This window comes from Heloderma suspectum, chromosome 5 (assembly GCF_057233095.1).
Source record: "Heloderma suspectum isolate Gila_16-S chromosome 5, 16-S_ref, whole genome shotgun sequence".
In the NCBI taxonomy this organism is placed as follows: domain Eukaryota; kingdom Metazoa; phylum Chordata; class Lepidosauria; order Squamata; family Helodermatidae; genus Heloderma; species Heloderma suspectum.
The window spans coordinates 125290838-125317435 of NC_139462.1; the positions used below are offsets into that span (position 1 = coordinate 125290838).

Here is a 26598-nt window from a genome sequence, read left to right on the forward strand (position 1 = left end):
TAAATCAGACAAAGCACCAGCAATTTCACCAAAATGGGGTACAAATTTCCTATAATACCTTACAAGTCCCAAGAATGAGCTAACCCTTTTCTTAGTTTTAGATATGTCCCAGCTTTTAATAGCTTAACCTTGTCCCATAAAGGTGTTATATGACCATTTCCCACCTTGTGTCTTACGTGCACAGCTTCCGGCATACCAAATTGACGTTTGCTCAGTTTTACTGTGAGGCCAGCATCATGTATAACCTTTAATACCATTCTTAAGTGGACCAAGTGGTCTTCCACACTTTAGCTAAATATGGCAATGTCATTAATAAATGTGACTGTGAATTCACCGACTCCATTCAGCAATCAGTTAATTAAGCTTCAAAAGGACGCAGGGCAATTCCTCAAACCAAAAGGCAAAATGTTAAACTCAAATAACCTGTCAGGTGTGACAAATGCATTTTGGGGCTTGGCAGCCTCCTCCAAGTTCATCTGCCAAAATCCCTTACACAGATCAATAGTAGAAATGATTTTAGCTGCTCCTAGCTGATCTAAAAGTGTGTCTGTTCAGGGCACTGGATACGCATCCGGCTTAGTTATTGAATTTAATTTCCTGAAATCCACACAGTACTATTGTTGTTTTTTTTTACCAAATTGACTAGTGTGGACCAGGGGCTTAAAGAGGGTCTGATAACCCCTAGCTGTGGCATTTCATCCCCCACCCACCAACCCTGCATATGTCTCCCAACACTCTTCCATTGACTCAATAAGAGAGTGACCTTACTGGAAAATGTTTTTTTTATGTCAATACTCTGTTCAGCCAGATCAGTTTTCCCAGGTTTGTTTTGAAATACTTCAGATAATTCTAATACTACTGACAGAATCTTTGTCCTGTCCTCAGGGGTAAGATTTTCTGACCATCTTAGCTGGTCAGGATTGCATTCATAGAATCATAGGATCAAAGAATGGTAGGGTTGGAAGGGGCCTACAAGGCCATCGAGTCCAACCCCCTGCTCAATGCAGGAATCCAAGTCAGAGCATCCCTGACAGATGGCTGTCCAGCCTCGTCTTGAATGCCTCCAGTGTGGGAGAGCCCACTACCTCCCTTCGTCATCAGTTCCATTGTCATATTGCTCTAACAGCCAGGAAGTTTTTCCTGATGTTCAGCCAGAATCTGGCTTCCTGTAACTTGAGCCCATTATTCTGTGTCCTGCACTCTGGGATGATCAAGAAGAGATCCTGGCCTTCCTCTCTATGACAGCCTTTCAAGTACTTGAAGAGCGCTCTCCAATCTCCCCTCAGTCTTCTCCTCTCAAGGCTAAACATGCCCAGTTCTTTCAGTCTTTCTTCATAGGGCTTTGTTTCCAGTCCCCTGATCATCTTTGTTGCCCTCCTCTGAACCCTCTCCAGTTTGTCTGCATCCTTCTTAAAGTGTGGTGTCCAGAACTGAACAAGTACTCCAGATAAGGCCTAACCAGTGCTGAGTAGAGGGGAACTAGTACTTCCCAGGATTTGGAAGCTATGCTTCTATTAATGCAGCCTAAAATGGCATTGGCCTTTTTTTGCAGCCACATCACATTGTTGGCTCATATTCAGCTTGTGATCTACAATAATTCCAAGATCCTTCTCGCTTGTAGTGTGGTTGAGTCACGTATCCCCCATTGTCAGGGTGGACACTGAGCCCATAGAATCCCAGAGTAGTTCTGATTCAGAGGAAGAGGAGTCGCTCCTGGGAGAGGTAAAAAAGGTAAAGGTGTCCCCAACCAGTCGTGTCCGACTCTAGGGTGCGGTGCTCATCCCCGTTTCTAAGCCGAAGAGCCAGCGCTGTCCGAAGACGCTTCCGTGGTCATGTGGCCGGCATGACTATACACCGAGGTGCACGGAACGCTGTTACCTTTCCCGCCGAGGCGGTACCTATTTATCTACTTGCAATTTCTTGCTTTCCAACTGCTAGGTTGGCAGAAGCTGGGACTGAAGACAGGAGCTCACTCCGTCACGCAGCACTCGGGTCTCGAACTGCTGACCTGCTGACCTTCCAGTCTGCAGTTCAGCGTCTTAACCACAGCTGACAGAGTTTCCTCCCACCCACATTCCTAGATTAGAAAGCAGTCCAGGGAGTGACCCAGCACCGATAGCAGACTGGTTGGATGCGCGGCGCAGACGCAGAGAGCGGCGCCAAATGGAGAGCGTGGAAAGGAGGCGTAGTGCCCGGTTGGCGCTCAAAGAACGGTTGCGCCCAGAGGAGCCAAGGGAAAAGGGGAGGGATTCTCCCTAGTCCTTATATTCAGGGGTCTGCCAGTAATTGCTTTTCAAACGGGGACCAACTGTTCCAACTTAGGGCATAGGGATGCTGCTGCTCAGATCTAGTTGCTACCTGTAGAGCTGTTAAGTTGTAAAAGAAGAATAAAGCTTTGAAAAGAATCCCTTTGTCTGCGTCTGGACTTGGCTACTGGATTAGACTGAGAGCCCTCCAAGGAGCCCTTGACACCCATCTTGTAACTGTGCATTTGGTTTCTTTTTCCTAGGTGCAGAACTTGGCATTGATTCCTATTAAATGTCATTCTGTTGTTTTCTGCCCAGCACTCCAGTCTATCAAGAGCACTTTGAATTTTGTTTCTGTCTTCCAGAGTATTAGCTGTCCCGCCCAATTTTGTGTCATCTGCAAATTTGATCAGCATTCCCTGCACCTCCTTCTCCAAGTCATTAATAAAAATGTTGAAGAGCACTGGACCCAGGACTGAGCCCTGCGGTACCCCACTCATTACCTCTCCCCAGTTTGAGAAGGTCCCATTGATAAGCACTCTTTGAGTCCGATTCTGTAGCCAACTGTGGATCCACCGGATCGTTGTTTCATCTAGCCCACTTTGAGCTAGTTTGCTCATCAGGATATCATGGGGCACTTTGTCGAAAGCTTTGCTGAAGTCGAGGTATATGATGTCTACAGCATTCCCATGGTCCACAAGGGAGGTTAGTTGATCAAAAAATGAGATCAGATTCATCTGGCGGGATTTGTTCTTGACAAATCCATGTTGGCTTCGAGTCATCACTGCATGGTTTTCAAGGTGCTTCCAGATGGATTGCTTTATGATCTGCTCCAGAATTTTCCCAGGGATTGATATCAGACTGACTGGTCTGTAGTTCCCAGGTTCCTCCTTTTTACCCTTTTTGAAGATAGGGACAACATTAGCCCTCCTCCAGTCATCTGGCACTTCATCTGTCCTCCATGATTTCTCAAAGAGAATAGACAGTGGTTCTGAGAGTTCTTCTGCCAGTTCCTTTATCACTCTAGGATGCAGTTCATCTGGCCCTGGAGATTTTAACTCATTCAAAGTAATTAGGTGTTCCTTGACCATATGCCTATCCATCTCAAGCCACAATCCTGCCCCTTCAGCCTGTACTTTGCCTTTGCCAGGGGGGTCATAGACCCTCTTTTGGGAGAAGACTGAGCCAAAGTAGGAATTGAGCACCTCTGCCTTTTCTTTGTCATCTGTTATCATTTTGCAATCCTTATTTAATTGTTGAACCACCATTTCTGTCCTCTGTCTCTTTCTATGCACGTAGTTGAAGAAAGCCTTTTTGTTGCTTTTAGCATCCCTTGCTAACCTCAGCTCGTTCTCAGCTTTAGCCTTCTTGATACCATCCTTGCAATTCTGTGCTACCTGCCTGTACTCTTCCTTTGTTGCTTGGCCTTTTTCCCACTTCCTATATGTGTCCTTTTTTGTTTTCAGGTCATCTCTAAGCTTTTTGTGAAACCACATTGGCTTCTTCTGTTGTCTTCCACCTTTTCTTCTTGTTGGAATGAATCTTCCTTTGATTAGAATCATAGAATCATAGAATAGTAGGGTTGGAAGGGGCCTACAAGGCCATTGAGTCCAGCTCAATGCAGGAATCCAAGTCAAATTAATAGTTTTATGTTTATTTAAAGGGGTAAACAACATAGACACACAATACACATCAATACAACAATACATACAGGGATACACAAAAATACATCTAAGATTATAAGGTATCTACCTTCTGCTCCCCTTACACAACAAATGCTTATTATTCTTCTCTGCTTCTTATCTTAGGTGTATATCATACATTGAGTTCACAGACATTCTCTCATTTCTCTTCTAATTTTTCACAAAGAAAAAAGAGAGTTGAGTCGACCATCTCAAAGATCAGAATCCACATACATAGATATAATTTTTCTCTATTTCTTGTACAAATTCTAAAAAAGGTTTCCATTCTGACATAAATTTAATTATTAATCGTTCTTTAATTATAATAGTAAGTTTTGCCTTCTCTGCCAGCTCCATCGTTTTCGTGATCCACTCATTTGCAGTTGGTATTGTTTCATTCTTCCACTTTTGTGTATACACCTTGCAGGCGTTATCATATAGAGAAAGAGGGTTCCCCCCTTCCCTTTTACGTGTTTGTCTATTTGTCCCAGTAAAAAAGTCTCTGGCTTTAATTCTATAGTAGTCTTTCATATTCTTTGAACTAGAGACTGTATTAGTTTCCAAAATGTTTTAGCTTTTTTACAAGTCCATCGTAGATGATAAAGCATTCCATCATAGTCTTAGGATTACATTCCTCCAATCAGTGACTCAAGATGTCCAATACCCTTCCCTCTTGTGCCACATTTTCATCATGTTTACCTGTAAAACCACTCCACCTCTTAGACAGCAACCCTATGGGGATTGACGGTCGCCTCCAAACAGCAGTGTAGCGGTGGCAGGTCACGCCGGGGCATCGCTCCAGCACTTTCTTTGAAGCCAGCCCCCAGCCGGGTTGCAGTCTGCTAGGGAAGGCGGAGGGAGCAGAGGGCATGCAGGTGGCTGCCTCTTGGCTGCTGGCCAGACAAAGGGAGTGAGCAAGAGAGACAGGGAGCCTGAGGGAGCTCTGCGGCCCCCTTTCGCGCCCCCCTCCTCCTCCTCAGCTCTTGGCTTCTCCGCCCATCGCTGCTCCGTGCCTGCATGCCTGGTGCTGCCCTTCTGTCCTGCAACACTGGCCACCCATTTAGGGCTGCTGGCCACGGCAGCAGCAAGAGAGAGAGAGAGAGAGAGAGAGTGCTGCCGCCATTATTTACTTATGGGGCAGGGCAGGTGGCTGGTTTGTGCCAGTTTTTAGGATTTATCTTACAATCCTATGCATGTTTACTCAGAAATCAGTCCCACTATGTTCAATTGCCAATTGGGCTTTCTCCCAGGTAAGTGTGCATAGGATTGCAGCCTTAGCTGCTTTCCCAAGATCTCTTTAAATTTACTTTAAAATAAAGACCCATTGTATTGCACTGTTAATTCTTGAACATTAATTTCTACAGTAAGCGGAACTGCCAAATGCAACCTGCTCTGTCAGCTACACTTTTTGGTACAAGGTTGGCATGTATCTGGGCAAACAAACCCTGGTGGAGGGAAGGGAAACAGAAAAAAATCTATTGGGGGGAGAGGAGAAAGCAGGTAGGGGTGTGTGTGTGTGTGTGTGTTTCAATCCAGCTGGGTGTGTGGATGTTTCTGTTGTGGGATGGGAGAGATATAGGGCATCTCTACACCAGCCTATAATCCTGCATTTAAAATGGGGCTTTCTGCTTCCGATTTAAATGCAGGATCACAACTCACTGCTTTACACACGCTCCCTCTCCCCCCCCCCCGCTTTCGCTTTCTTTGTGGGATAAGGAAAGGCTTCTTTACACGGCAGCCACATGGTTTGAACTGAGGGAGCGCCTCATGTGTGCAAAGGGGGGAGTCTTGTTTTTGTAGCTTAACTGTTTTCTCTCAGCCCCAATCCTGGGCACTTACTTGGGAGTAAGCCTCATTGAACTCAATGGGACTTACTTCTGAGTAGACATAAGATCGCCCTGTAAGTCTACAACCCTCAAGTAAGCCCCATGGAACTTAATAGGGTGCTTTGAAAAACAGAGGACGTTGCTTCTGAGCTTGGTGGGGTGGGGGATCAGATGTGTCTCCCTTCGTTGCAAGGAGGCATTTTACACTCTTCTCCCTCCAACTGAGAAATGCAGAGGCAGGAGACACAATTGGCAGGCGATTCTTGCCCTGGCGCCTTCCTTTCTCATCCTGACCGTGCCCCCAACAACCAAAAGCAAACACCCACAGCAGGCAGACGGAGCAGTTTCTTCTGCTATGGGAGAATTTCACGAGGAGGTCATGCTGCTCCTGTTCTGTGGGCTGGAAGAAATACGCCATTTTTTCCATTTGAGGAAAACATGGGATAGGTGGGAGGAAATAGTGGAATAATGACTGGACAACAACAATGATGTCCTGTAATGGATCCGCACAATTCAGTGAGTGAGCAACCATGAACACGCAATAAACTTGAGGTGTAGAGATTCAGGACATAGTCTACCACAGAAGTTTTGTTTTCCACCAGTTTAACCTTCCGAGTTTTCTTTTAGGAGATCAAGAGGGCCTCTCACTCTTCCGCCATACAATAGCTCAAAGGATGAGCATCCTGTTGACTCCTGGGGAACCTCTCTATATGCAAAGAGTTGCAGTTTCTCATCCCAGTTGTTAGGGTGTGTTTGCATAAGCCTTGATCATTCCCTTAAGGGTGCTATTAAATCTCTTGACCAATCCATTGCATTGGGGGTGGTGAGCAGTAGTTTTCAAGTGTTTTACCCCACAACACTTCCACAGACATTCCATTATCTCATAGAGGAAATTCATTCCACAATCTGTCAAAAACTCTGAGGGGAATCCTGTTCTAAAGACAATTCCCACCAAAGCCTCAGCTACAGATAGGGCATCTATAGAGGCTAGTCCCACAGCTTCTGGGTACCTTGTAGCAAAATCTGCCACCATGAGGATGTATTTTTTCCCCCTCTGTGTATGGGTTTATTGAAGGGGCACACTTTATTTATTTATTTATATCCCACCTTTTTCCTCTTGCAAGGAACCCAAGGCGGATTACATTATCCTCCTCCTCTCCATTTTATCCTCACAACACCCTGTGAGGTAGGTTGGGCTGACAGTCTGTGACTGGCCCAAAATCATCCAGTGAGCTTCCATGGCTGAGTGGGGACTAGAACCCGGATCTCCCGGCTCCCAGTCCGACACTCTCACCACTACACCACACTGGCTCTCAATACAGTCAGGGCCATAAATATTGGAACAAGGATAACTTTTTTGGCAGTTGGCCTCTGTACACCACCACATCGAAGTTGAAAGGAAACACAACCAGATGGGAGCAAAGTCAGGACTTTCAGCTGTAATTCAAGGGGTTTGACAAAAGTGGGGCACTAACCATTCAGGAAGTACAGCCAGTGGCATACACACACACCCATCGTTGGTGGCTCATAAGTAATGGAACAAACCAACATCATTTCAGACTTAAGGGTCACCTTTAATACCTGGATGAAAATTCTTTGCAGTCAATGACTGCCTGAAGTCTGGAACCATGGACATGACCAAATGCTGGGTTTCTTCCCTTGAGATGCTTTGCCAGGCCTTTGCTGCAGCTGCCTTCAGCTGCTGCTTGTTTGTGGGTCTTTCTGCCTTCAGTCTTGTCTTCAGGAAGTGAGAAGCATGCTCTATTGGGTGGAGATCAGGTGACCGACTTGGCCATTGAAGAACATCCCACTTCTTTGCCTTGAGAACCTCTTGAGTAGCTTTTGCTGTATGATTTGGGTCATTATCCATCTGCAATTGAAGTGGCGTCCTATCAGTTTGGCAGCATTCGGCTGAATCTGAGCAGAAAGTATAGCCCTATACACTTCAGAATTCATCCTGCTGCTTTTCTCAGCAGTCAGGTCACCAATAAACACCAGTGACCCAGTTCCATTGGCAGCCATACATGCTCATGCCATAACACTGCCTCCACCATGTTTGACAGAAGATGTGGTATGCTTTGGATCATGAGCTGTTCCTTTCCTTCTCCATACTTTTCTCTTCCCATCATTCTGGTACAAGTTAATCTTGGTTTCATCAATCCAAAGAATCTTATTCCAGAACTGGGCAGGCCTTTTTAGGTGTTTGCTGGCAAAGGCTAATCTGGCCTTTCGGTTCTTGGGCATTACCAGTGGTTTGCACCTTGTTGTGAAGCCTCTGTATTTACATTCATAAAGCCGTCTCTTGACTGTAGATGTTGACAATGACATGCCTACCTCCTCAAGAGCGTTCTTGACCTGGCTAGATGTTGTGAAAGGGTTCCTCTTCACCATGAGCAGAATTCTGCGGTCATCCACTTTAGTTCTCTTCCTGGGCAGGCCTCTTGCTGTTGCTGAGCTTGCCAGTTAATTCCTTCTTTTTCAGGATGTTCCAAACTGTTGTGTTGGTCACTCCCACTGTTTTTGCTATCTCTCTGATGGGTTTATTTTGTTTCCTCAGCCTAATGATGGCCTCCTTCACTTGCATGGACACCTCTTTGGACCTCATGTTGGGAGTTCCAGTGAACAGCTACCAAATGCAGATGTAACATTCAGAACCACCTCCAGGCCTTTTATCTGCTTGATTGGTCATGGGGCACCCAGGAAACAGGCCACACCTGGCCATGCAGCTGCTTGTCAGCCATTCGTTCCATTACTTATGAGCCCCCAACTATGGGTGTGTGTGTATGCCAATGGCTGTCCTTCCTGAATGGTTGATGCCCCACTTTTGTCAAACCCCTTGAATTACAGCTGAAAGTCCTGACTTCGCTCCCATCTGGTTGTGTTTCCTTTCAACTTCAGTGTGGTGGTGTACAGAGTCCAACAGCCAAAACAGTTATCCTTGTTCCAATATTTCTGGCCCTGACTGTAATATTTCCCACCCTGAAAAAGCCTCTCCTATGATAGCCAGAGGTTGCAATGGGGCCCTGCTTTCCCCACACACGGACAAGTTTCACAAGACCTGCAATACTCAGCTACCCATTTGGCTGTATCAGAACAGAAGAAATGTGCCATTAACCTTTGTTTAGTCTTGTTTTTCCCCAAATGTCCAGCACGTGGCACATCATGGGCTAGTTCCAGTAACTTTAGCCAGAATTTTTCAGGTACCACCAGTTGCTTTAGGGGCTCCCAGTTCTATGTTGTACTTTGTGGTTTTAATGTCTGTGAACTGGCCAGAGAAATTTGGCTATTGGGTGGTATATAAAATGAATGAATGAATGAATGAATGAATATATTTCTGGCTCCAGAACTATTTTCAGGTGAATAGGGTGCTCCCAAGAGTACAGAAATAGATATCCTTATTCTAAATCAATATTAATTGTTATCTCCTTATATTTAAATCTTCTGTGGACTTATCTTTTCAGCATCACAACTTTAAGTAACATGTAAATGTGTAAATATTTTTTAAAATTTTGCTTTTCTGTTTTGTAGATTCTAACGGTACTCCAAAGAATGTTACGAATAGTAGGGGAAGAATAAGAAACCCAAACTCCAGGGATCTGAGCACCATATTGAAAACATATGATGGCGCTTTTCTGGATTTTCTGAAAAAATGCCTTGTGTAAGATGGGTTTAATTTCTTTTACTAAATCCTGGTCTTCTGTCCTTATGCTTTTGTAAACGTGTACATCCCAGTTATGGCTGCAATATTATTTGACAGGTTAATCCCCCATATTGTCTGAGTATATAATTAAAATATTTTTTAGAAAACATCAGACCAGATAGGGCAGTGTTTTGTTTTTCATACTGCATTCCAAGGGTTCTTTGGAAGTGTATTAGAGGTTCCTCAATGAGAAGATCAGTAATGGTGTATAAATTTGCCCACCACTGCATATCTTTCCCTAGACTGTGCAGCTTACAAGAGATTGTTTGGTGTGTTCTAGGGACATGATGGGGCTGTTCACATGACACGACAGCCCACCATGGGTTATTTAACCCATGGTGAGGCTGCGGTGCATACGGGGTGCATATGGCTGCCATTTTGAATATGCAAACCCCACTCAGAGGTTGTCCTGCCGTGCGAACCCAGCAAGTGTGGGGTATGTGAGGGTTAAGCAACCTTCACATAAACCATTATCCGGTTTAGGGTTATGTGAGGGTTGTCATGCAAATCACACTTGCCAGGGTCGCACAACATGCGTGGGGGTTGCATAGTCAATTATCGCCCATGGGCCCTGCAGCTCGCCATGGGTTAAATACCGTGTCGTCCAAATCCAGTCTATCAGTTCCCATGGTATGAGTGTGAGGCCGAAGAGGCCTGGCTGGCACGCTGCTTGAATTAAAGGGGTGCCTTAGAATACTTCCCAGAAACCTATGCAATGTACTGGAGTTCCATGGCAGACACAAGGTAGGGGATCCTTGACTGACAAAATCACTAAGCTAGGGTGATAGCAGTGAGAACCAAAATTATGCTGTGAGCTGAGATCATAGAATTAAAGGCAAAGCCATAATTTAAAAAAGAACAAGGTAGGTACATATTTCAGCAAGCTCACTTGGTTTTCTATAGTGACTTAGTAGTTTGGGAATTATTCTGTGTGTGTAGTAGGGAAATATGTGTGCACAGATGGCTAAAGTTTCATTCCCACCATTGGAACTCTCTTATCTCCCAAGATCTATCTGGGTCCTCTAAATGTCAATAAAAATTCACCTCTTCACTCTGGCATTCCCAAACTGATCTCTTGCTTGCCTGCCTGCCTGCCTGCTTTCCTTCCTTCCTTCCTTCCTTCCTTCCTTCCTTCCTTCTTCTCTCCACTCTGCCTCCATGAATCTAGTATTTTACTTTATAAGCCCAAGAAAAGGGCCTGCATCTTCAGACATTAAGAAATAAATAATAGAATAGAATTATGCATTTGATTCACAGATATTTCTGCTGCTAAATTATGTGATGTAGAGTGAAGAAAACGTTGTAAAGTTGGATTTACTATTCAATGAAGTAACAGCACATTAATGTGCTGGTTTACAGAGGCTGTGAAGTGAACCTCCTCCCCTCAGTATTTCAATATGTGCCTCTCATCACATGAACACTGTCATGAGAAATAAACCTATATGCACGTGTGTGTGTGTGTGTGTGTGTGTGTAAGTTAGGGATGGCAGAGAATTTCTCCCTGAATCTTCAGAAGGCCGAATGCCAACGCATTCGGCCCCCCGAAATTGGTGGGGAAATTCTCCACTGCCCCCCCCCCCCCGGGATGGGACTTACCTCCTGTGAATGTCCCTCCCAGTGGCGGGTCCCGGCGGCGGTTCGGCAGCATTTCGTCGGGGGCGGGGGCGGCAGCCAGTCTCCCGACCGGCTGCCACCTCCGCCATTGCAAAAAAAAAAAAGTAAAGTAAAAAAAAAACAAACACACACCCGTGATAGGCTATGTAACGATTTACGTAGCCTATCACGGCTAGATTTCCAAAGTCAGCCGTGATAGGCTACGTAAATCATCACATAGCCTATCACGGATGACTTTGAAAAAAAAAAAAGCGCGTACGCAAATGGCGGCGGCACATGGATGCCGCCATTTCCGTTCCTTATTTTGGCACATCTAGTCTACATAAAGATTTACGTAGACTATGGCAAAAATAAGGGAATGCAAATAGCGTTCCCTTATTTTCGCCGTAGTCTACGTAAATCTTTATGTAGACTAGACGTGCCAAACTAAGGAACGCAAATGGCGGCGCCCATGGGCCGCCGCCATTTCCGTACGCGCTTTCCCCCCCCCCCAAAGTCACCCGTGATAGGCTACGTGATGATTAACGTAGCCTATCACGGCTGACTTTGGAAATCTAGCCGTGATAGGCTACGTTAATCGTTACGTAGCCTATCACGGGGTTGTTGTTGTTTTTTTTACTTTTTCTTTCGTGGCCGGGGAGACGGGGCGCTTCTCCCCGGCCTGAATTTCGGCCAGGCGAGGCGGGACGCCTCCCCCCCCTCGCCTGAACTTCAGGGGGAGAAGCGAAGTGCCTCCCCCCCACCGCGAATCACCCCTGCGAAAAGGTAAGTGACTTTCGTACATCCCTAGCATAAGTACATTCTAACAACAAGGTTAGCTGTTCCATAATGATGTACTATCTATTTTATATCAAGATGGAAACCTTCCCTGCGTATGACTCCAGAAGAAGCAATGCACCATGCTTGGATGCAGGACCCATGGTTACATAAAGCCAAACAAAAGCCCAAGACTGCTACAAAGCAGAGTGAGGGATCCTTCTTCATCCCAGAGAAGAAAAAAGAGAATGCTCATAAAAATGCACAGCAAGAAAGAGGAGGTCTTTTGGTTCTAATTCTTCCTTGCTTTTCCTTTTCCAGAGTTTTCTTTTAAAAGTTCTGCATGCATGCAGTGGAAATTAGAGATGCCACATTATGTGATAAGTGGTGGCAGGTTTCAGCTTCCAAGAATCTCAACCTTTATAGTTGCAAAGATGTTTTTTTAAAATGGGTTGACAGTGCCACAGGACAGTCTGAATGAGAGTTTCAGTGATCAGAGAGGGTAGAGCAGCAGAACACCTTGCTCCTTCCAATGACTGGCATTAAGAAAAATAGTGAACATTGCAAAATAAATTATGCTAAATAATAGAGATAAAGCAAATTTACTTAATTTGCATGAGCTATGCATCTCAGTAGGAGAGGGCCAGACCCCATATTCTTGCACAAATGCAGTGAGATGGGGGTTGAGACAGCCCCTCCAAACTACACAATGGAGTGCACTGCACATGTTCGGACAATCCTCAGAAGCAGAGGGCAGCACATGGGAGTTGGCCATGGGTGAATTAGGAGAGTAAATTAATTTGACTAACGAGAAGAGAGCACAACTCACTTCTTCTCAGCCCTTACAAGGAACTGCCAGGAAGTACAATTCTGGGGACGCAGTCACCACATCACAAGCGCTCTCAGGTTGTGATGCCTGTGCCCCCCCCCTTCCAGTTTGCCACTAGTTGAGAGGACTCTGGAATCCTTCACACAGAGCTTTTACCCTGCAATTAAGATTGCTCCTTCACGGAAGTTTGCAGGCTCTTTACATGACGCCATCACCCTGCCGTGACCCTCCAGGGCATCTCCTGCATTAAATGCCCTTTGTTCCGCTTTTAAATAGATCGCAGATAATGAGCTATCAAATTATCCCCTTGTGTTCTGCTTCAGTCTCCTACATGAAAAGAGTTAAAGAGGAGCAAGATCAATGAAAGATAATGGAAGACTCAGATATGGGGAGAAGGAGGGGGAAGAGGGTAGGGGAAAGGAAGCACGTGTAAAGGGAGTCCGTTGTGATCCTGCATTTAAAACGGAAGCAGAAAGCCCTGTTTTAAGTGCAGGATTTTAGGCTGGTCTAGAGATACCCTCTGAAGAGAACAAAGCCACATCCAGGAAGCTGTCAGACCATGGCACTGGCTGCACCATAGTCCTGTCACCAGCTGGATCCCCCAGGATCCCCTCTCAGTCCAGTCTTTCCCCAGCAGTTGCTTTAGCAGCAGAGGGAGGCAGTCTCCCTCAGTCCAGAAATTGATGGGAGAGGGAACAAAGGGGGACCTGAGCTAAAAATTGAGCTAAAAATAGCATTTTCTTCGGATGTTTCTCCAATAAATTTCTATGTACACATATATCTTATACGGTTGCTTTGGGAATGGAGGGTGGCTGCCTTCCTCCACTTTTGAAGTTACCACTGTGGTGGTGATTGTGGTGAGAAAAAGTGAGCCCTACAGTGCATTTTTCCTGAGTCACCTTCAATAATTTCAAGATGGAGATTGGCTCCCTCTGTCTACTGTGGAAACAGTAGGGGGAGGGAGGGAGAGATTGGGCTCAGGGAACGCTCTACTCCAATCATTGATACTTTATGAAGGACGAGGAGATGGTGCACTGATAGCCAACTGGCGTGATAGTTTTGTTTTCATTCCAGCAGCCATACAGGCAGAGAAACCTCACACCAAACATATAAATCTCATAGGGATGTCAGAGAATTCTGCCACAGATCACAGTGAGGCCGAATGCCAGTGCATTCGGCCCCCGAACACCGTGGCAGAACGGCCTGCCACCCCCCCGCCACCCCCCGCGGATCCCCCCTGGGACGAGACTCACCTGGGGCGGATCTTCCGGATGGCGGCAGCTCCGGCTGCGGCTTCCGGCTGCCGCTGCCGCCGTTTCCACTCTGGTAAAAAAAAGAAAAAAAAAAGAAAAAGAAAGACGTGATATACTATGTAAAGATTTACGTAGCCTATCATGACTAGGTTTAAACAAACAAAAAAACACAATGTGATAGGCTACGTAAATCTTTACGTAGCCTATCATGGCTACGTAAAACAAAAACGCGTACACAAATGGCGGCGGCTACGTAGGCTAAAACGGGGAATAAAAAAGGGACGCAAATAGCGCCTGCTACACTATTTGCGTTCCCCTTGATTTTTGCTGTCATAGTCTACGTAAATATTTATGTAGATTAAGAGGGCAAAAATAAGGAACGCAAATGGCGGCGGCCATAGCCGCCGCCATTTGCGTACGTGGTTTCTTTTTGTTTTTTTTACCCAGAGCCCTCTGCGGCTGGAAATCCGGCTGCGGATGGCTCTGGCCTGGCCGGGCCTAGCCGGCTGCTCCGCAGAGCTGCCACAGAGCACAGCCGGCCTCGGAGGATTCCGGGGGGGAGGCACGGAGTGCCTCCCCCCCTAGCGAGGATTCCGGGGGGAGGGACGGAGCGCCCCCCCATCAACATAATCCGCGAACAGGTAAGTGACTTTCGTACATCCCTAAAATCTCAGCACATCTGAAGTCTGTATTTCAACCCACCATTCTTTCTCCACCACCACTCACAGTAAACTGAAGCAGGCACACTTTCCTCCCTGCCCCTTGATCATCATCCTAGAGCAGGGGTGGGCAACTTGTAGCCCTCCAGATATTTTGGCCTACAACTCTATCAGCCCTTGCCAGCATAGCCAGTGGCAAAGAATGATGGGAGTTGTAGACCAAAACATCTGGAGGGGCACAAGTTGCCCACCCCTGTTCTAGAGAGCAGCTGAAAATGCATGTCTGTATTTGTGAATCTGATTCTCTGAAATCTTGGGTGGAAATTAATTAATTTGTATGTAGGTCCTAATGCAATTCTGGATAGCTGCTCTTTGTGGCTTTATATTGTAACTTTTATTTTGTGTTTCTCCTTTCTGCAGAGGAAATCATCTGGCACCACTCTACTGGAGAAGTAAAATCTGATCCCCCTGAAAAGTTACCTGTTGCAAATCAAAAACTATCTCCTATCATATCATCCCAAGAAATAAATGAAGATGAAAGTCATGACACAAGCAAACAAGATACTTTAGAAAAAGAACTGGAAGGCCCAATGGACAAAACTGTTAAAAGAGACCATAGAACTGAGAAGGTCATGCACAAAAATGCAAGCATCTTACCACCCATTAAGTACAAGCAGTGACTTGTCCTCTGTCCATACCTCTGTGGTATGTTTTTCGGTAACTATTTTGCTGTAACTATGTTTAAGAACAGAAATGTAATGTAAAACTGTCCACATATGGTCTGTGCACATTTTTTGGTGGTGTTACAAGGGTGTGGTGTAAAACTGAATGGGTGGAAATACATATTTTGTAGTTTGAATGGGGCATCATCTTCTTCTGAGTTTATGGGACAAGACTTAATTTTGATTGGAACATGGGGAAAAGCTATTTTAGCCTGTAAGAAAAGGAAGGATAAAATATTATCTATATCTGTCCTCAGTCATTTCTTGTGTAGCTCCTGGGCTGGTGTATGAGGTAGGGTTTTTTTTAATGGTTCCAGAGATATGCCAGGAGTCCTAAAAGCTCAGAAATTTAAAAGCAAAATATAAGAGGTCCAAAAACAGTCTGCCTTTCAAATCCCATGATTTCTTAGGTTTTCACACATGTTGCTCAAAGCAGTCCTTGCTTCAATCAAAGTTATAATACAAGTTTAAAGGCTGGAATGCTCTTATGTATTACATGTGCCTCTCTTCTGCTTTCTCTGCTAAACTGACAATGATTACCAACTCCCATCAGTAGGATAAGTCTTATACTTGACTTAAGTTTTGTGTATGAAAACACTACAATCTGCACTAGCTCCCCATCCCCATTAACAAATGTTCTCACATACACATGTCTGAGCATGCACACATGTCTGCATAATATGTGTCAAGGAATCTTTAGCTCAAAGTCACAGTATGTCTTGGCAGTGATTGGAGTACCCAAATGGGGAGTTAACAAGAACACACACACAGAGGTCAGGGCGTTAGAGCAAGCAATCATGCAGTTTTATTACAAAAGGAGAAATAAAAAAACAAACATATATATGAGCGTATTCAAATGGGGTTAGTGTGCATCCAGACCAGCAGCATCTATTTGAGATAATAGAAACAGAGACACCGGGGTAGACAGAAGAGCATAAGAGGGAGGGAAATGTACTGCAAAATATGGAAATGGAAGGGTACTAGGGAAGTTGATGGACACCAGACGGCATAGTTGTAACTGGTAACTTGAGATATATGACGTAAGGTTTGGGTTGGCATGGGTAGAAGAGACTGGGCTTGAGGGCTCAACTACATGATACATTAACCATGTAGTGTGCAGTTTAGACTATCTTTTTTACTTACAAGTAAGCATGAGGAGCCCTGATCTGGATTGGGATAACCTCACATAGGTAGGGGAGGTTTAAACTTTTCCCTCCCAGCTACTTGTTTTCCTAAATATGCCCCCTTTCATGGGGGCAAAAGAAAGAAAGACAGACAGACAGACTCAGTTGGTGCCAATGAAAGTAGAAAAGAAAGAGATACTAAGTTGCAATTAGTTTTGGCAGAGATTTTTTCTCCAGAACAAAGAGAGCAAAAGGGGGTCCAGGTTACTAAGCTCTCTTGCAAAACTGAATGGAGGATTCTAACTGGAGTTCCATGTGCAAACCTTGGATGGAGCTCCCTAACCGTTACTAATGTTAATGCTTTGTTGTTTATTCGGTCAGTCGCTTCCGACTCTTTGTGACTTCATGGACCAGCCCACGCCAGAGCTTCCTGTTGGCCATCACCACCCCCAGTTCCCCCAAGGTCAAGTCTGTCACCTCCAGAATATCATCCAACCATCTTGCCCTTGGTCAGCCCCTCTTCCTTTTGCCTTCCACTTTCCCTAGCATCAGCATCTTCTCCAGGGTATCCTGTCTTCTCATGATGTGGCCAAAGTACTTCAGTTTTGCCTTTAATATCATTCCCTCAAGTGAGCAGTCTGGCTTTATTTCCTGGAGTATGGACTGGTTTGATCTTCTTGCAGTCCAAGGCACTCTCAGAATTTTCCTCCAGCACCACAGTTCAAAAGCATCGATCTTCTTTTGCTCAGCCTTCCTTATGGTCCGGCTCTCGCAGCCATAGGTTACTACGGGGAATACCATTGCTTTAACTATGCGGACCTTTCTTGTCAGTGTGATGTCTCTGCTCTTAACTATTTTATCAAGATTTGTCATGGCTCTCCTCCCAAGAAGTAAACGTCTTCTGATTTCCTGGCTGCAGTCAGCATCTGCAGTAATCTTTGCGCCTAGAAAGACAAAGTCTGTCACTGCCTCCACATTTTCTCCCTCTATTTGCCAGTTATCAATCAAGCTGGTTGCCATAATCTTGTTTTTTTTTAGGTTTAACTGCAACCCAGCTTTTGCACTTTCTTCTTTCACCTTCATCATGAGGTTCCTCAGCACTTCCTCACTTTCAGCCATCAAAGTGGTATCATCTGCATATCTGAGATTGTTAATGTTTCTTCCAGCGATTTTAACTCCAGCCTTGGCTTCATCAAGCCCAGCACTTGGTCGTTATACAGATTCCTCAGGAGGCAGACAAGATGACTTGGTATCCCCATACCACCAAGAACTTGCCACAATTTGTTATGATCCACACAGTCAAAGGCTTTAGAATAGTCAATAAAACAGAAATAGATGTTTTTCTGAAACTCCCTGGCTTTCTCCATTATCCAGCGGATATTGGCAGTTTGGTCTCTAGTTCCTCTGCCTTTTCTAAACCCAGCTTGTACACCTGGCAATTCTCGTTCCATGAATTGCTGGAGTCTACCTTGCAAGATCTTGAGCATTACCTTACTGGCATGTGAAATAAGTGCCACTGTTCGATAGTTTGAACATTCTTTGGTGCTTCTCTTTTTTAGTATGGGGATATAAGTTGATTTTTTCCAATCTGTTGGCCATTCTTGTGTTTTCCAAATTTGCTGGCATATGGCATGCATCACCTTGACAGCATCATCTTGCAAGATTTTAAACAGTTCAGCTGGGATACCGTCATCTCCTGCTGCCTTGTTATTAGCAATGTTCTTAAGGCCCATTCAACCTCACTCTTCAGGATGTCTGGCTCTAGCTCACTGACCACACCGTCAAATCTATCCCCGATATTATTATCCTTCCTATACAGATCTTCTGTATATTCTTGCCACCTTTTCTTGATCTCTTCTGCTTCTGTTATGTCCTTGCCATCTTTGTTTTTGATCATACCCATTTTTGCCTGGAATTTACCTCCGATGTTTCTAAGTTTCTGGAAGAGGTCTCTTGTCCTTCCTATTCTCTTCTCTTCTTCTGCTTCTGTGCATTGCTTGTTTAAAAATAATGCCTTATCTCTTCTGGCTAACCTCTGGAATTTTGCATTTAATTGGGCATATCTCCCCCTATCAATGGTGCCTTTTGCTTTCCTTCTTTCTTGGGCTGCTTCCAGTGTCTCAGCAGACAACTATCTTGCCTTCTTGGTTTTCTTTTTCTTTGGGACGTTTTTTGTTGCCGCCTCCTGAATAATGTTGTGAACTTCTGTCCATAGTTCTTCCGGGACCCTATCTACTAAATCTAGTCCCTTAAATCTATTCTTCACCTCCACTGCACATTCATGAGGAATATTAGTGAGCTCATATCTAACTGTTCTGTGGGTCTTCCCTATTCTCTTTAGTCTGATTCTAAATTGTGCAATAAGAAGTTTGTGATCTGAACTACAATCAGCTCCAGGTCTTGTTTTTACCGACTGCATAGATGTCTGCCACCTATGGCTACAAAGGATGTAGTCAATCTGATTTCGGTGTCGACCGTCTGGTGAAGTCCATGTATAAAGTCGTCTCTTAGGTTGTTGGAAGAGAGTGTTTGTTATGCACAGTGAGTTGTCTTGGCAAAATTCTATCAGCCTATGTCCTGCTTCATTTTGTTCTCCCAGACCATGCTTGCCTGTAATTCCAGGTGTTGTTTGACTACCCACCTTAGCATTCCAGTCTCCTGTAATGAAAATAACATCTTTGGCATACTATCCAGTAGGTGCTGCAGATCCTCATAGAACTGATCTACTTCTGCTTCTTCAGCATCTGTCGTTGGGGCGTATATTTGGATCACTGTGATGTTAAATGGCTTACCCTGAATTCGAATTGAGATCATTCTGTCATTTTTTGGATTGTATCCAAGCACTGCTTTAGCCACTTTATTATTAATTATGAAGGCTACTCCATTTCTTCTGTGGTCGTCTTGTCCACAGTAGTAGATCTGGTGGTCATTTGATGTGAAGTGGCCCATTCCAGTCCATTTCAGTTCACTGACACCCAAAATGTCTATATTTAATCTTGACATCTCCCCAATAACCACATCCAATTTGCCCTGGCTCAGTGACTGATTATTGCTTTACTGGTAGTTACAATGCTTTCTGGCATTGTGCTTCACCCTTGCCAGGGCTCTGATTGTCCAGTTAAAACATGTGTGTCCAGGATGGCTGAGTGGAGAAGAAGCTATAGAGTAAGGCAGGAATATGCAACCTGACGCTTTCCAGATGCTTTGGACTATAACTTTCATCATTCCCAAACAGCATCGCAGGAATTATGGGAGTCGTAGTCCACGACATCTGGAGGGCACTAGGTTGCCTACCTGGACTAAGTAGGGATATCCATCGTGGGTAATTCCAGCCCTTTTTGGGACCGATGGATTCCTGCAGTGCTGCCAACTTGGCTTGCCTTTGTGAGCCAGGCCGGGAATATATTCCCAAAATTCAGGAACTTTTTCAGGGCACCAGGGGTTTGTAAGCAGCAATTTCTGCAAATTTCGGCCACAATTTGTGTAATTTGCCCGAATTGCGGCCATAATTTGCAGAAATTGCTATTTAAGAAAAAAAGAAAAAACCTTGAAAAGTTCCAGAACTACGGGAAAATCTTCTGCCACATCTGCCCACCCCCACATTGCTGCCCTTGCCATGTCTACTTTCCCTTCATTATGTCTCCTCCACCCCACATGCTGCCACATCTCCGAACAACCTGTGGTGTCTCCCCCACAACTTCTCCCACCCTGCCACCACTTCTCCCACCCCCCAGTGAGTCTGCCCCCACCACATCTCCCAACCCTCCATCACATCTCCCCCCACCTCCCAGCAACACACGGCTTCTTCCAGCAACCTGATCCCCCACCAGGTCTCCCAGCTCCCACCATGTCTATCCCCCAACTCCCAGCTCTATTTATGTGAAAGAAAGAAAAAAAAGGAAAATCTGTGAGCTGGCCTGACCTGATGCGATTGAGTTGGGCCAGCTCACAGGGAGGCAAGCCAAAGTCCAGGGGGCTGAGCTGTTGAAAGCTTGGCGAACTCCACCCCCAGACAGATCCTTCCAGCATCCCTAGCAATTACAGACATCCAGAGGTCTTTAGGCTTCCTACAACTGAGCCATACCTGTTGCTTACCAAGAAAGGCAGCTCATAAGCTTCTTCTTTTCCACCCTGGATGTCTAAGCCTGTGCTTGACACACCTTACCCAAGCACATGGGCATTTCTACAAAGTGTCAAAGTATACTTAAAATTACAGTGAGACTGAGCTCATTGGTAACAGTCCCCAGCATAAGGCGAGGACCAGCCACGGCAACCTAGGGGTATCCGTAACTGGCTTCGCTTCCTTTTTTTTCCCTCAGGAAAGCATCGTAAGATCACAATTCTTTTCCTGGGGAAAAATCTTAATTGGTGCTGACATAGCCCAAGCCCATTTAATTATTAAAATGCTGAGTCAGCATGACCACATGGGCTGAATGCCCTCCTCAATCAGCACATCCAGTTTCTGCAAACTATATAACACCTTGAATTGCCTTGAACTGGTAACCTGGGATGTCAGGCAGGGAATCAGCCTGAAAACCATCACCCAATTCTATCCCAAAGAGAGAAATGCAGGGTGATTTGCCACACCAGCCATGGAAACATCCTTACACTAATAGGCCAGGATCTGTCTTGTACCCCTTGACTCCAAGGTCAGGATTATGAACAACCAGGAGACCAGCTCTTGTTAGTTATAGCCTGCCTTCAACTTACCCTCAACTTCCCAGGTACCAGGTCTGACAATAGTTCATCTTTATTTGTACCACTGGGGGAACAGAAACAGATTTATCTGGATATCCCATCTGTAAATACAAGACTATTGCATTGGTCCAGACTAGGTGCTTAGCATGGAAATTTGGTTCATAGCTAAGGTGCTTTTTATTTGTAATATCTGTTCTATGCCCTTCCTCCAAGGAGCTCAGGAAGTTATCCTATTTTATCCTCCTCATAATAATCCTTTGAGGCAGGTTAGGAGGGAGAACAGCTTGCCCAAAGGCACATGGTGAGACTTGTGGCTGAAAAGAGATTGTAACCTAAACCTAGTTCTTTCCAACCTTGGTCTAACTTCCTATCCACTGCCAATGGTGGTTTCCTAGTTCACAGCATATTTCAAGCGTAACTTCCTATAAATATGAACAAGATGTCCAACCCTCCTGTCAAGCCTACAAAACAATTCCTCTTTATTTCCCTGGAGTTGGGGAGGAGCGGACAGTAATTGTCCCATGTTGAATGGCATTGGCCATAAATAAACAAAAAGACATTTGATTGTTGCTCACATTGCACCTGCATGGAGTAATGTTGCACCAGGCAAGGAAACGGCAGCCAGGAATGCAACCTGAGATTAGCAGTCTTTAAAATGGCTTTCTGCATTACAAGCAATCAATCACTTGCAGAATCAACCTTAATTTCAGGGGTATTCTGAGAGTCAAACAGCATGGGGAATTGAGGCCCACCTCAAATGTCACATAAGGCCCCATTACTTTGGTGTGAAGGCCAAATAGGATGTTGGAAAATCATCCTTGGAATTACAAAAGTGACAGTTGATGTAATATTTTAATAACAGTTGCTGGGAGATGGGGCAGTTTGAAAACACCTTCTGTTCAGCTAGGGATGTCATTGGAATCCATCTGGGGGCTGAAGTTCACTGAACTTTCAGCAGTCCCCCCACCCCAGACTCCAGCTTGCTTACCCGCAAGCTGGCTGACTAGATCTGTATTGAGTCAGCCGCCAGTTCGAGGATTTTCATTTTTTAAAAAGTTCAATTTATGCAAATTGCTGCTGCAATTGGTGTAATGTATGCAAATTTTGGTCAATTTGCTTAATTTGCACAAATTGCAGCCATAATATGCTTAATTTGCGCAAATTGCGCCCATAAAATTAAGCATGTTACAGCTGCAATTTGCACAAATTAAGGAAATTATGTCCAAAATTTGTGTAAGTTATGGAAATTTGAGGCTGCAATTTGATAAATAGCAACTTAAAATAAAAAAAACCAAGGAAGTTCCTTGCATTTCGGGGGGAAAGCCTGCGGCTTGGCTCGCTAGTGCAAGCCGAGCTGGAGGTTCTGGGGAAAACCGGCAAGCCCACAAAGGGCCAGATTTCCCTATGGTGGCCATCCCTATCCACAGCAAAAAATGCAATTGCTTTGGAACGGGTGGGTAGGGAAGTTGGTGATGGCAATGATGATGCTGTGGCAAAGGCCTAAATGTATAGGCTAAAGGCAGACTAGAGGGAGGAAGTTCTCACTCCAGTCCACCATGAAGCTTCCCCCACCTCCAGTCAAACTAATTAGCACCCTGATAGGCTCCCCAGACCTCCCAGCACCAACCAGAAGTGGAGAGCACCACAGGAGAGCACATGCATTTCTCAGCCACCCAGGAATGCATTACCCCCAAAATTTGGCTTCCCAGGTAAGTGGAAAATTCTGCTTATAACATAATGCTTGAATATCTAGACATGTATGTGCAATTTTAAAGTATGGTGGGAGAGGAACATCAGGCCATGAGTCCTAATGATGCTCGGAAATGTAGCTTGGATTCCGGTAGGAATCAGATCTTGAACAGGGATCAGGTTAGGTCAGGTTTCTCAGGAATCAAGGCAGAAAGAGACACCAATCATGTAAATTGGTCCACAGGCTTCACGTCTTCAAGAACTGCAGCCACCAAGGAGTAGTGGCTGATTGGATTTGAGTACATCCAGTAGCCATCCTATTGAATCCACCATCTAACAGTGCTAGAAGCCATTTCCCTTTCTTTTGTTTGTTTTGACTCAGTTGGATCCAGAGCTGTGTTACGTGATGTGCTCTAGGTAGACCCACGTACAAACTCACACATGTTCTAACAATGCCTACACACCCGCTTATAAGGAAACTTTAGACATTGGCAAATAAGAGTGTCTATGGCTAAGAAGGCGATTCCCACCCAAAGAGAACCATACTCAGACACTGTTGGAGAGGATAACACCACAATGGCACATTTATTGAGGTTTACTAAGATTCAAATACACAAATTGGTCCTGGGGGAATTAGCTGAGCAAATGGATTTAACACTTAAGTCCAATTGGGGATGCTCCAGCTTATGCTTTGGTGGGGAAATTAACTGCATTCTTGGGGCATCTCTACACCAGCCTAAAATCCTGCATTTAAAATGGGGCTTTCTGCTTCCATTTTAAATGCAGGATCACAACTCCCCTTTTCACGCGCTTCCTTTTTCCCCATCACTTCCCCCCTCCTTCGCCCTGTATCTGAGTCTTCCATTATCTTTCATTGATCTCGCTCCTCTTCTTGCTGCTTTAACTCTTTTCATGGAGGAACTCAAGCAGAACACAATGGGGTAATTTGATAGCTCATTATCTGTGATCTATTTAAAAATGGGGAAAAAGCAATCTGGTGCAGGAGGGTCATGGCGTCATGTAAAGAGCCCGCAAACGTCCGTGAAGGAGCAATCTCAATCTCAGGATAAAAGTTCCATGTGATGAAGCCCAGAGACAAGATTCCACCCTTGCTTCTGGTGTGTGGCAAGCTCCGTAGTTCCGTGGCCTTCCAAGGCCATGATAACCCTCTCTCTGGTTGCATGCCATGTAGCCTTGTTACCTGATTATCCCAGACCACAGAAACAGTCCAGAAAAACAATGGAGATTACATCTGGGTTTTATCACCAGTCCTAATGAAAATATAGGCTGACTCACAGTGCCTTGAAATGAAAACGCAAAAAATAATTATCCTCTCTGGGTCGTCTTAATCCAGCCTTGGATTTCTCTGATTAATTGGTGTGAAGGATTGCTGGTTTCACCCCAACAACCCTGCAAGGTAGACCAGGCCAAACTTGGCCACAAGTTTTCCCCAAATTAACCCAGTAGCTGCCTTCCAGGCCAATAGGCACTGTATTTAGCATTGAAGTTATTCAGGACACACCACACCAACTGAAAGTTGGGTAAACGTTTATTAGGGGAAAGGAGCAAAGAGGAAGGAACAGGGAGAGCTGGTAGGTTGTACAGGAAATTTCAAGCAAGGTACAAAACTCTAAGCAAAGCCAGAAACACCAAATACCCAGGCACACACTCCCAAGAGCAAAACAATAAAGCTAGCTAGTCTATCCTATACATATCAAAGTATGGGCCTCCCAGGCTAGGCATTGACTGGTAGCATGCCCTAGTACCATCAGGCCCAAGGAGAGACACTTACCCCTTCCATCGCCCTCCTTTTATTGCCCAGTCCTAGCAACCCAAGGCAGATTTGAAGCACCCAATCCAAACCCGGGCCCTCCACCCTCCAAAGAGGTTTTTTCCCAATTAGTTGGAGCAAACTGTGGCCTTGAGCTGCAGGCCTGAGAAACAGCTAAAAACAATCAACCTCGAGGTGGCTGCTTCGTATGTGACTACCTCAGCGGCCCTCATGGTTCCTAGTCTATTAACCCATTCTTGACAATCGGTGACAGCCTCAGCCAGGTTTCCAAGATAAGAGTTTCAAAGCTGCACTTGTCTCTGGATCGTGGTGTTGTGCCTGGGCAGGCTTTGCTGCCTCACATCCTGGCTGATTTTCTTCCCCTCTTGCCGCTGCCACCGCCACCCTGTGCTGCTGAGATCAGGCCTTTTTATCCTCCCCAGACCTAGCCTTGGACAGCCCTCTCCCTTCTGCTCTTTGCTGGCAGCTGCAGCTATTCAATAGTGGCCTCAGCTGCATGACTACTGCTTGGGATCCTGACTTTTGTTGGGTGGAGTCAGTTGGCAAACCCAGGAGGGTTTTAGAATCACCTTGCTCTGTAGACCAAGTAAGCTGAAGGGGCTGGGTCAAAGGGGAAAACAGGCCTGGTGACCCCTCCCCACAACAGGGTATCTTATCCATTTTGCTCTGTTCTACTTATTGAATATGTCTTATACTGTTCATCTTACATGGACTCATGGAATCCATAGTAGAATTTGCACAACTGCCTTAAGAGGATTGCAATTCCACATTATTGATCATGTTTACACTTTGATTCCTCTTCAATAAAACCAACTCTGTTATCGAACAGACCTCCGTGTGCATGCTCATTGAGACAAAACAGGGTAGACATGGTGCATCATGATGGGGAACATGGGCAGGAGGATGCTTTTGCACTAGTGTCATGCTTGTGGGTTCCTGGTCAACAGCTGGTGGACACTGCATGAACAGAACGCTGGATGAGATGGATCCTTGGTCTGATCCAGCAGGGTTCTTGGGTTCTTATGGTGCAGCCAATGTTAACAGGTCCCTTAGACATGTGTATCTCTGAGTGTGTTTATAGGGCATCCACATGTTCAGAGAGAAGATTCACTAATAGCAGCCCCTGTCCTTTATGAGATACAAGGTTGGAGGGTTAGTAAAAGCCAAAACAGGGGCCCATCTGTCTCTGATTGCCATGTTTTTAAAAAACATGGCAATCAGCAGCCCGTGCCCATAGACTTATATGCAAAAAGTGCTGTGAATGCCCATATACTCTAGTTTCACAGCGTTATGTTGTGTGTAAGTCTATGCGCACGGGCTGCCAATCGCCATGTTTTTAAAAACATGGCGATTGGGACAGAGATGGATGGGCCTGGGTAAGTTGCGGGCTGCTTACCAAGCATGGAGGGGGGCTCGAGTGCAGCCTGAAGGACCAGTAAGCGGGGGCAGGGGCTGGGTGGGTGTCTGGAGAACCCAGACGGGAGGGCGCTCATCCATCAACAAAGATGATCAGGGGACTGGAAACAAAGCCCTATGAAGAGAGACTGAAAGAACTGGGCATGTTTAGCCTTGAGAAGAGAAGACTGAGGGTTGATAGGATAGTGCTCTTCAAGTACTTGAAAGGCTGTCATAGAGAGGAAGGCCAGGATCTCTTCTCGATCATCCCAGAGTGCAGGACACGGAAGAATGGGCTCAAGTTACAGGAAGCCAGATTCCGGCTGAACATCAGGAGACACTTCCTGACTGTTAGAGCAACATGACAATGGCACCAGTGACCTAGGGAGGTGGCGGGCTCTCCCACACTGGAGACATTCAAGATGAGGCTGGACAGCCATCTGCCAGGGATGCTCTGACTTAGATTCCTGCATTGAGTAGGGGCAGGGGGTTGGACTCGATGGCCTTGTAGGCCCCTTCCAACCCTACTATTCTATGATTCTATGAGAACTACTATGTTTAAAGTAGAATTAATGCTGCAGCTCCTATCTTTTTTCTAAACCCCCACTCTCTC

The 26598-nt window shown here is 45.3% G+C and overlaps 1 protein-coding gene across 1 annotated transcript in view; it reads left to right on the top strand.

The window, feature by feature from the left end:
- The window catches only part of DYRK4 (dual specificity tyrosine phosphorylation regulated kinase 4), a 168997-nt gene extending 153465 nt beyond the window's left edge, over nt 1-15532 (top strand). The window contains exons 15-17 of the mRNA XM_084860015.1: nt 9283-9412; nt 11924-12105; nt 14986-15532. Of these exons, the coding sequence (XP_084716141.1) occupies nt 9283-9412; nt 11924-12105; nt 14986-15245 (572 nt within the window). The 3' untranslated portion in view covers nt 15246-15532. The remainder of the gene's footprint in view (nt 1-9282; nt 9413-11923; nt 12106-14985) is intronic.
- Nucleotides 15533-26598: the final 11066 nt, after the last annotated feature.